At 39.2% G+C, this 11445-nt stretch overlaps 1 protein-coding gene across 4 annotated transcripts in view; it reads right to left on the bottom strand.

The window, feature by feature from the left end:
• ADCYAP1R1 (ADCYAP receptor type I) overlaps positions 1-11445 on the bottom strand; it is a 117879-nt gene that overhangs the window by 30760 nt on the left and 75674 nt on the right. For all 4 annotated transcript variants that reach the window (XM_072412984.1, XM_072412985.1, XM_072412986.1 and 1 more), the window contains exon 4: positions 10971-11078. In XM_072412984.1, the coding sequence (XP_072269085.1) occupies positions 10971-11078 (108 nt within the window). The remainder of the gene's footprint in view (positions 1-10970; positions 11079-11445) is intronic.

Below are 11445 nucleotides of genomic sequence, written 5' to 3'. Positions count from 1 at the left end.
AGGAGAGGAATACAGAAAATAAAACATCAAAGCAGTGCAGGAAAGAAATGTATGTGGTATGATAGGGCAGAATCTGAAGGGAGAAGTTAATAGTGTGGAGGGTATGACAGCGGGCAGTAGTGTTGGTGTTGGAATTTGGGTTGTCCTTATATGGGACCCGAATATGGGTGTTCAGATTAGGATAGATTTGAGCCGGTATTCGACTTTGCATATTCGTGTGTAAAAAAATGTGTTAAAAAAGAGGCTTGAATGTTAATTTATTAAATGTGTGTGATTTGTGTAACTTTATTTTATACTTTTACAAGTTATCCCACAATGACAGGATGATTCCCGAGGCTGCACAGCTGTGGGAATCCTTCTGTCAATGTGGCATCCCCGGCACTAGAGGCTAAATGGGGACAACTCTCCCCATTCATCACCTCAAGTGCTCTGTGAAACTTAAACACTGATGACAGCTCAAGCATCATCAGGATTTTCCTTTCCCCAGCCAATCAGAGAGCACTGAATGAATGGGGAGACTTGTCCCCATTTAGCCTCCTCTAGGATCCCGTGGGACTCCTGTGTTCTTGGATAGAGAATCTGTATCCAAGAACACATACTATAGTTACGCTAGGGCTGCAAGAGCAATCAGCTCTGCTTCCCTGATTGCTCTTGCAGTTTTACACAGTCCCAAAAATAACCTGAAGTTCCCCCACATTGACTTTAATGGTGTTAGAATTCGAAGTTCGATCAACCGAACAATGTCTCCCTATTAGATCGAATAGCTGTCGAATCGAATAGTGAGATATTTGACCAACACTAGTGGGCAGCTTGTGCAGAAGTTAAGTATCTAGAGTATGACAGCAAGCAGTATGCACAGGAAAGGAGTGCAGGGAGTATAACAGTATGTGCAAAAGAAGATATCTGTAGGATATGACAGGGAGCTCAACGTGCAAGGGTAGAGTGTAAAGAGTATAACATCCCAGACAATATTTGCAGGAGAAGAGGACTGAGCATAAAAGGACCAGTACATGCAGGCAAGGAGTGTGGAGATTATGACATCTGGCAGTATGTGCAGGAAAAGAGTATAGGTTGACATTCAAAAATCTGGCCATCGATAATCCAGTTCCTTTTCAAATTAACATTTTCTGGAGGCACCGTAAGGTTTTGATGGCGCTGTACTCCAGAATCAGCTGCTGGGTCTTGCTTGCACGGCTTTCCTGCTCATTCCTTCTCATTTATTTGCTGCTATATAGATTCAGCATCCATTTATAGGACTGCACAGGTTGTCATTTTCTATTGAATATATACAGCATATAAAACTGTAAAAAATCCTGAATTTTCGAAAATCCATCACTTCTCTGGAGTCTGGAGGTTGCCAGATATTGGAATGTTAACCTGTACAGAGGATATAACAGCAAGCAGTACAGAAGAGGAGTATGGGTATGACACAGTGGGTGTATGACACAGTGGGCATGACACAGTGGGTATGACATGGGACAATGTGCATGGAATGATGGGGCAGTATCTGTAGGAGAGAAGTGCAGAGTGTATAATTATTATTATTATTATTATTATTATTATTATTATTAATAGCAGGTATTAGATGCAATCTACAGAGAGGTGTGAATTTTACCTATCCTAGGGGCAGACATAGGGAGGTGCAATGTGCGCCACTGCACAAGGGCCCCGGACCCTCCTCAGCCAACAAGGGCCCCAAACAGGTTCTTCACAGGGGCCCACTGTTAGCTACATCCATCACTGGTCTGCTCTCTCTCACTATATATATATCTTTCTTACAAAGGAGCGCTTTTCTACATGCAATCCTCATGATGGTGACAAAGTGAAAAAGACAAACACGTTTGGAATTTGACACTTGTCTGCCTGCATTTGCATCAAGGTGAAAATCCATTTTACAACAGAACATTTGTGCTGAGAGGAAACATCATTTTACATTTAGATACATTCCAGCATTATTTTAAATTCATAAGAAAAGTGGAATGCAGTTCAACATAAAGAGTATCCGTATTCCTAATCAGGGAAGCTTTACTTGTAAATAGGAAACAATCACCAGATAGAAAATGACTTTATAAATACATTGTGCTGAGAGACAATCTTCTCCACACTATAAATAAAAATGTTGATGCAGAATTATCCCGCTCGCTGAGGTTATTTCATTTTCCAGACTTTTTCAATGGGAATTGCATGTTTTGATTTATATATATATTACAGATATACTTTTATAAATGTTTCCTCTTATGATCCTTTGTTTATCAGTTGCCTAAAATTTTTGTAAAGCCAAATTACACTGCAAGGTTTGATCCTTCGATAAAGGCAATTTATTCTTTTCATTTAAATTTAAGATTTTTAGATATCAGAAACCAACCTAATGCATTACTAAAAATATTTATTCAATTTGCATACATTGCATTTTACAATTATGTAATATTGTCATTATGACCTAATTAAACAAATACATCAATACTTGCAAATATATACATATATATATATATATATATATATATATATATATAGATATATGAATATACATTTTGGTTTATGTAAATTTTGTGGTATTTAAAAAATTGTTTTGTTCTTATAGCGTTCCTGATGAAGTGGATTATGTTCCGTGAAACGCGTAGACACATATTTTACATTGATACAACAGAGACCTAATATGTGATACACTGGTTAATACAGTTTTATGTATTTTTTTAAAAACTTATTTTGAATAAATGAATGTATTACAGTTTATATAAAATGTGTGCAACATAAACTATTTGAAAAGCCTCAAAAGTCCCGAGGAATGCTTTTTGCATCCTCAATATTTTTCTGTTTTATCCTCAATATCGATTTGCGTGTACAGGAATCGTTACCTCCCTCCTTACATGAAAGCGTTTGCTCAGGAGCTTCCTGTTATGGTGTGACAACACCCTGTCTTTCAGTTGAGTGCTTGCATTGTCACATTGGGGTCTACACCCCAAACACCCTGTCGCTATCACTTGATTGTGTTCACATTGAGTCTGATTTATTAAAGCTCTCCAAGGCTGGAGAGGATACACTTTCATCAGTAAACCTGGGTGATCCAGCAAACCTGTAATGGATCTGGTCCAGGATTGAAAACATTTGTTAAAAAAAGGTAAGTTTCTTTTAATTAATCCATTCCAGGTTTGCTGGATCGTCTAGACTCACTGATAAAAGTGTATCTTCTCTAGCCTTGGAGAGCTTTAATGAATCAGGCTCACTGTGTCACATGCAGCATTGGATGCACTTTGCACTTGCAAAGAATACCTAATCACCTGTAAAGAATGTGAAGAAATAGAATTTTTTTCTTGCACATGATTTTATGGCTTAAGTCAGCAGAGCTTCATCTCATTCATTAAGCTATGTTATATATTCCATGCAAGGAGATAATTCACTTTGCTTTAGAAACAGCCCGCATTCCTTTAGTAAATTGCATGCTTTGGTATGCAATAGGCCCAATTTATTAAAGCTCTCCAAGGCTGTCCAAGGATACACATTCATCAGTGAAGCTGGGTGATCCAGCAAACCTGGAATTGATCTGATCCAGGATTCAAAACATTTGTTATCAAATAGCAAATGACTTTGAAGAAATGCATTCCAGGTTTGCTGGATCACCTAGCTTCACTGATGAAAGCATATCTTCTCCAGCCTTGGAGAGCGTTAATAAATCAAGCCCAATTTCTTCCTTCTATTACAGCAGCAGTTTAATGAAAAAAAACAAACAAACCAACAATATATTGGAAACAATCAATCACCCGAATGGTTCAGACATGATGGAGTAATCAAAGAGGGAAACAGGCATGTGGGTGATTTATCACCTCTGCACTGCTATTAAATGAATAAAAATAAAAACAATCCAAACATATGGCATGTGAGAAGAATTAGCTAATTTCAAGATTTTGCAGCCAAATAAAACACTTTTTTGTAATACGTCCAGAACAGAAGCAAGTAAGAATGTGTAATAATGTTTGCTCAGATGTTTTGCAATTGATGAAGGCTGTAATGGCAGAAATATTACAGAAACCAAATCCTATATGTTGGTGCTGTGTGCAGAAACTGCATGTTACACCGTCTGTCTCCGCACACATGTAACGTACAGAGATGTCCTACAGGCATTTAGAGAAGAAGGAGAAATGACACATGAAGATCTGGAGCAGGGCCGCTGGGAAACACAGAAACATTTACTGAATTAATATGATAGGATGGTAAAGCCTGAGTATAGCACGCTACAACATGGAATATTTATTATTTATTTCTCTAAACACGTCGGCTACAAGCACAGCAAATGTTATCGTCCAGCAGCCATCTGAAAGTAAACTAATGAATAGTTAATTGGATAAAATGGGCATCTGGGGAGAGGGGACTACAAATGTGCTTTCATCCCAGCACTCCTTGCTGCTTACAAGCTTCTGTACTGCTGAGTAAAAACAAAGAGAAAGAGAGAGAGAGAAAGAAACATATGAGGAGGGAAAAGGAGAGGAGAGAGATGGAGAGGAGAGGAGAGAAGAGAGGGGAAAAGAAGGGGAGAGGAGAGAAGATAAGAGGAGAGTATAGGAGAGAAGAGAATAGAAGAGAAGGGGAGCACAGAGAAGAGAAGAGAAGGGGAGAGGAGAGAAGAAAAAAGAAGAGAAGAGGAGAGGAGAGAAGATAAGAGGGGAGGAGAAGAGAGAAGAAAAAAGAAGAGAAGGGGAGAGGAGAGAAGATAAGAGAAGGGGAGAGGAGAGAAGAGGAGAAGAGAGGAGAGAAGAAAAGAAAAGAGGAGAGAAGAGGATAGAAGAGAAGAGAAGGGGGGATGAGAGAAGATAAGAGGAAAGGAGAGAAGAAAAAAGAAAAGAAGAGGAGAGGAGAGAAAAGGAGAGAAGAAGAGAGGAAAGTAGATAGAAGGGGAGGAGAGGAGAGAAGATAGGAGGAGAGGAGAGAAGAGAAGGAGAGAGGAGAGAAGAGGAGAGGAGAGAAGAGGATAGAAGAGAGAATAAATGGAGCTAGATATGTAAAGTAAAAGGTGGGGGGGGGGGGTTCCAGGGGAAGGATAGATTCTTGTTACTTTAAATTCACCTGCCGAGCCTAGTCATGAATATTTACAAAAGAAAGAAAGGCAAAAGAAGACTTTTTGGCAGTATAAAAACAAAGAAATACTTTTACTGAGTATAGATCTCTATCGTAAACAGTTGTTTCATGAACTTCTTAATGAATTCAGAAAGTACAATTCATACATATAGATTGTTACATTAGTTCGCTTTGTAGTGTCTCATTTTCCCGACGCGTTTTGCTTCATAGCTTCCTCAGGGGATTCCGAGCCCAAGTTGTGCTGTGGATGAAATTGTAGCAATGTATTGATATGAATATTAGTGACTCCAAGCGATCGCTCTTTATAAAGTGATTGAGTGAATGGCTGACAATGGTTCAGATTTTTGATCCTTTTACACCCATTATTGGGAAAGATAATCTAGGTTGGAAAGTATCATTTCATTCGGTACAAATGCTAGCCAGTGTCAGTGGGAAACATTCCTCTTGAGAGGGAAGAAGAAATCCCTTCCACTCTCAGTAATTATTAGTATTCAAAGTGTTGTTTTAGCTTGTTCGTTTTCAATGTGATGGAGTGCCAGCAGCTGGACCGGAGCTGGAGATGGACAGGGAAGAGAAAAGCATTGAAGAGAGACAAGGGAAGGGAAATAGAAGGGAAGAGTGTAAAGGAGAGGGTAAGGGAAGAGAAGGGGAGAAATGGGGGGGAGTTAGGAAAGGAAAGAGATGAGAGGAGAAGACAGAAAGGGAGAAAAGAAGTGGAAAGGGAATAAAGATAAGGGAAGGGAAGGGGAGAGATAAGGAGAAAAGAGAAAAGGAAGTGGGGATAGAGAAGGAAAAAGAGAGGTGGGTGGATATTTTGCTAGCATAGAAGAGGAGGAAAACCTTCACTTTTTACTAGTAAAAGAGGAGACAACAATAATGGTCCTGATTTATAAAAGCTCTCCTAGGCCGGAGAGGATACACTTTCATCAGTAAATTTGGGTGATCCAGGAAACATGGAATAGATTTCTTAAAAGTCATTTGCTGTTTGTTACCAAATGTTTTTATTCCTGGATCAGATCCATTTCAGGTTTGCTGGATCACCCAGCTTCACTGTTGAAAGTATCCTCTCCAGCGTTGGAGAGCTTTAATAAATCAGGCTCAATAAGAGTTGCACAATATGTAACTACATCTCACAGACTGAGAAGGAACTGCTGACATATACATCCCCCATCTTCATCCCTATCCTTCTGAAACATTCTAAAGCAAGACATAGCCAAGCGACTAGCATTTCCAAAAGGTAGATAGATAGGTTCAACTTTTCTGTTTTCAAAAGAGACAAAAAAATTCACAGATTTGAATAAAATGGAGAGGAATCAAAACAGAAAAAGAACAAATAATAGATAATAGAGAGCAGGGGAGAAATGTAACAGACTGCACACAATACCAGTCTGCAGTGATGATGTGATAAGAGGCAATGGAGTTCTTTTGAAGCCCATCAGACAATCTCATTCTGTTTTGTCATTCCACTGTTTTTATCTGCTACCATCTGCCAAGTCATATATGTGAGGTGGGGCAGAGAGGGGGGAGGGTAGGGGTAAGGCGGGCAGCTGGTGCAGGTAGAGGAGTGTGCCAGATAATAATCCCCAATAATGTGGCTATGTTCAGTCTGTAACTCACATTTATTTTTTCTGAACAATATTGTTTCGGAGATAATCTAATTTGAAAAAGACAGGCCTGATATATTGGTCATGACCATGATATGTGGATTAGTCTATTGGATTGTATCACAGTATTATTATGTATGTATTATACTATTTTATATATATATTACATACTATTATTATGTACCTGGCATATATGTAAATTCACTGACTATTTACTGGTGTATTATATTGATTAGACATACATTTATCTATTTAGGAATACTTACCATGAATGAAATTTTTGAACTATTAATAATATTATGGTAACATATTGCTTACCTATATAATCATGAATTCTTATGAATCCTTATGAATTTTGAGCATGTGTTTACATTACTGTTTAATGTACCTATTTTGAATTTCTGCAATGTTATTTATTTACTGTATGTAGTATGCAAATACCTACATTTTTCCTTTTTCTGTACTTACCTAGCTGATCTCTCTGGCACCCCTGAGGAAGCTAAATGGCAAAACGCGTTGGATAAAAGAGACATTTCTTTTGAACTATGAAACCATGTAATTAGGTCAGTGGAGTGTCATTGTTACTTTTCATACAAATATACTGGGATATCCATTATGAGTTTACCCTACATAGTTGAACTCTGTATAGGTAACACTATGCTATGATATGAGCAGTAAACTTTCTGCAAGCCACTCTGTTTCTTCTTTTCTGTTCTTCGTACCATTGTTAACTTTTGGCACCAAAAAAAACTTAAAGTTTATAAAAATAATACTGATATTAAATTATACCCCCCCGGACGATTTCCCATTTGTCTTTCTATCCAAAAAGAAGAAGCCATCTTTGCTCTGCCCCCATCTAAGATCACCTTGCACATCCTGCACTGATAAACCAGGACCGGAGATGATCCAATCAATATCTTGTTCCTGTGTGGATGGTGGCTGTGTTGCTTCCTTCCGTTTGCAGCAGACAGATGGCATTGCTACGTTGCAAGCCAATGCATCTGTGCTCAAAAAAACATATCGTTATAAAAAAAGTCACGGACCTCTTTAGTGTGTTAGGTTTTGGTGCCAAACCATTCGTGTATCTAGGGTTGGGGTGTTGGTAGTTCTTATCAGAACAGAAATCTAGGGTGATAATGGTGGTTCTCCATAGATAAAATGAGTTAGCATTGCCCCCCTAGGACAGGAAGTCTGCTACTTTTAAGATCACCTGGTGAAAATTAAGGTAAAAAAGTTATACAACCAGTAAACTTTATACAACACCTAAACTACTTGTATAGATTTTCTCTACAGGACCACCAGGGGGCACAAGCACAATTCCGATGCTAGCGCTGCTCCAGATTGAATTTACGTCAGGATGAGTCAAGTCTCTGTCACAGTCCAATATTGCTGGTTGTCATTTATCAGATTTCTTATTACAACCATCAGTGTACCATCACACATGGAAAATAATAGTTTCTGAGCAATTCTGCAAAATTTAGACCAACCAATATGGAAATAAAAGTATAAAGGTCTCATTTATTACTCAAGACCACCATTCATAAATAAGTAATAATGATATCCAATGTGGTAAAAAAAATCGGCTTTCATTTTCTCAAGAGGTGAACAAAACCTCCTCTTGCTTGCTTTAAATTTCTGTATAATACGGTAATAGCCATTATGGTTCAGTGGCAGGTCAGGGGCTGTTTTTAGACTTCATGGGACCCTCTTGGGACACCCATTGGGCCATATGATATTTGACAATAACCAATAATGGCATGTTTTGTTGGATATAGCATGTTTCCAAACTCCTAAAACCCAAAAAAAAACACAAAGAATTTTTGACTACGCGTTTCACGGAAAGGATGGCGGCTTCATCAGGATGATTGGGTGTTACTGTTCACAAATCATCATTATATATGTTCAACGGATCTTCCTTATAAGATTGCCTTTCAAAACCTCATAATACCAATAATACCATCCAACAATATCCAACGTGTTAAAATAAGGGTGGGAAGAATGACGAGATACTCCATCGAGTCAACATATAAATTTCTCATTATGGAGTCTGTCCTTGACCACCATGATTATAATCAGCAAGAATGATGAGATCAACCCACGTCCACAGACAAGAATTTGAATGGTCTTTTGGGAGAGCCACCCCTCCAGACCTCTCTCACCATCCTTGCACTCTTTACAGTTCTCTTTTAAAAATTTTGGCAAAATTTTTCCAATTTGCACACATTGAAAACTCTTTGCAGCCACCTCAACTTTGACTCTCAGATATCTCATTATGAAAGATAAAGCCTGGACAGGTTTTCTTTAATTAATATCTCTGAGATTGAACATTTTGTTCCAGCAAAGCAGGAAAAGGTAGACAACATTTGATCTCTTTCCCTATCTGCTTCTTTCTCTCCCGCTGTCTCTCCACCTCTCTCCCCTTCTGTGTCCTTCTGTCTCTTTTCTCTTTCTCTACTAGGGACAAACAACACACCCGCCAATTAATGATCATATCATCCTAATTATCCAAGCAGTAAGAACTATGGAAACAGGATTTGCCATGTATCCATAGCAACACAAAAAGCTACACGGTACGGGGATTATTGTAGACGATAAATAGTAGTGCAGGTAGTGCCGTCATTGTGTGCAGACTACTGATATCATTCTCAATTTAAAGCAAAGAAAACACAAAAATAAAATAGTAATATATTGCAGTGTGGCAGTCCTTGGATTGGGTCACCACATTAGTTTTCATCAGGATTGTCCTCCTTTTTCACTTTTACATCCTGCTAATAACAAAAGCCTTGCCCTGGGGCAGATTAAACACACAGAGGGACAAAATTAAAAACTTAAGTCGCGGGCCAAGCTTGAAATTTGTAGAAAAAGTCAAAGAAGTTTTTCTATCTCATTAGATATAAAACCTTTTCATATAGAAACAAAGAGGTTTTGCTTATCTTATGCTAAATCTTAAAGTGGCCCGCCGGTCGAATTCCCTCTGCATTGAAATAGCAGAGTAGGGAAGAGTAGCCTATATTGTCATACTTCCCTGCTATTGATCTGGTATGTTGTGAAATTGTTACCCTAAGGCAGGGGTGTCAAACTCTGGCCCGTGGGCCAAATCTGGCCCACAACATCCTTTTTTTTTGCCCCTCAAAGGAATCCTAAATATGAATTGCAGCTGCTTCTATAAAACAATCCAATGCGGGGCCACGCATAGGCAGAGAGCCTGCTTGTCTATAGAGGCGAGTAATGCCGGGAATTGCAGTAGCGGCGCTATTTTAATGCAGCGGCGGGCCAGCTGCAATTCATATTTAGGATTCCTTTGAGGGGAAAAAAAAAAGGATGTTGTGGGCCAGATTTGGCCCACGGGCCAGAGTTTGACACCCCTGCCTTAGAGTAACAATTTCACAACGTACCAAATCAATAGCAGGGAAGTATGACAATCTAGGCTACTCTTCCCACAGTATTACCTTTCATAAATCTGCCCTCCAGCCCCTTGGTTTTTAAATCTGCCCTCCAGCCTTCCCTTCATTAAATCTGCCCTTCAGCCTCCCCTTCATTAAATCTGCCCTCCAGCTTTCCTAATAATATATTAGCCTTCCAGCCTACTGTTGATTACATTTGCACTTTAGCATTGTCTTTAATAAATCTGTCCTCCAGTTTTCCCTTTGTTAAATCTGCCCTCCAACCTTCTACATTGGGCTTGATTTATTAAAATTCTTCATGAATGAAGAAGATAGACTATCATGGGAGAACCTTGAAGATCTTGCAAACCTGGAAGAATTTGGTCCAGGACTGAAAACATCTGTTAACTGATTGCAAATTATTGATAAGAAATCCATTCCAGGTTTTCTGGATCACTCAGGTTCTCCCACAATAGTCTATCTTCTCAAGTCTTGGGGAGCTTTAATAAACCAGTCCCAGTGTGCATTAGAAACTGCAACAAGTTGAAAAGAGCCCTGGCTGGAGGACTTCATGCATTATCTAGCCCCTCCCTAACCCAGCCTTGACTGACCTCATTAATTGTATATTTCTATTTGCTGGATTTCAATTCAATCAATCCTGTGCATGGACAAAACAGGGAAGAATATAAATCACTATGAGCTTTATGTTACTGTTTGTCCTCATTGTCACCGAAACAGAACAGTCTGAATTTGTTTTCCAGGACAGAAAATGATGTAACAAGGATTCATCTCTAACTCTTATGATTCATCTATTACTATTCTATATAAACCTCGATGTCCTCACACCATTGGCTACACCAAGAATACAAGCAGATCCCATCCATACAATGATCTCAAGTAGTTTTTGTCTTACTTTCTTCAGAGTCGATCATGCGGAACCACGCCGGGCAGCGCATGTAGGCCACTTTGCCAACCATTGCTGGCATCCAACATGTTAGGTTATCCCACATTCCTGGGCAGTCTGAAAGACAAAAATATAAAGAATAATATAGCACATATATTGGATTTATATGATGTTATATGATGTTTTATCATCTCTCGTCTCGACTACTGTAACCTCCTCCTCTCTGGTATTCTACTGTGGAGAACTCTCTTCTCTAGAATCTCTGCAGCCAGACTCATCCATCCCCCCCACCTACCTGCCTGTAACACAAGCTTCCCACCTACCTACCCCATACACAGCCTTCCCACCTACCTACCTGCCTGATACACAGCTTTGCCACCAACCTACCCCATACACAGCCTTCCCACCTACCTACCCCATACACAGCTTTCCCACCTACCTACCCCATACACAGCCTTCCCACCTACCTACCGCATACACAGCC

This window comes from Pyxicephalus adspersus, chromosome 5, assembly GCF_032062135.1.
Source record: "Pyxicephalus adspersus chromosome 5, UCB_Pads_2.0, whole genome shotgun sequence".
NCBI lineage: Eukaryota > Metazoa > Chordata > Amphibia > Anura > Pyxicephalidae > Pyxicephalus > Pyxicephalus adspersus.
Note: the sequence above shows the minus strand (reverse complement) of the source record. Positions and strands in the feature narration are given on the sequence as shown.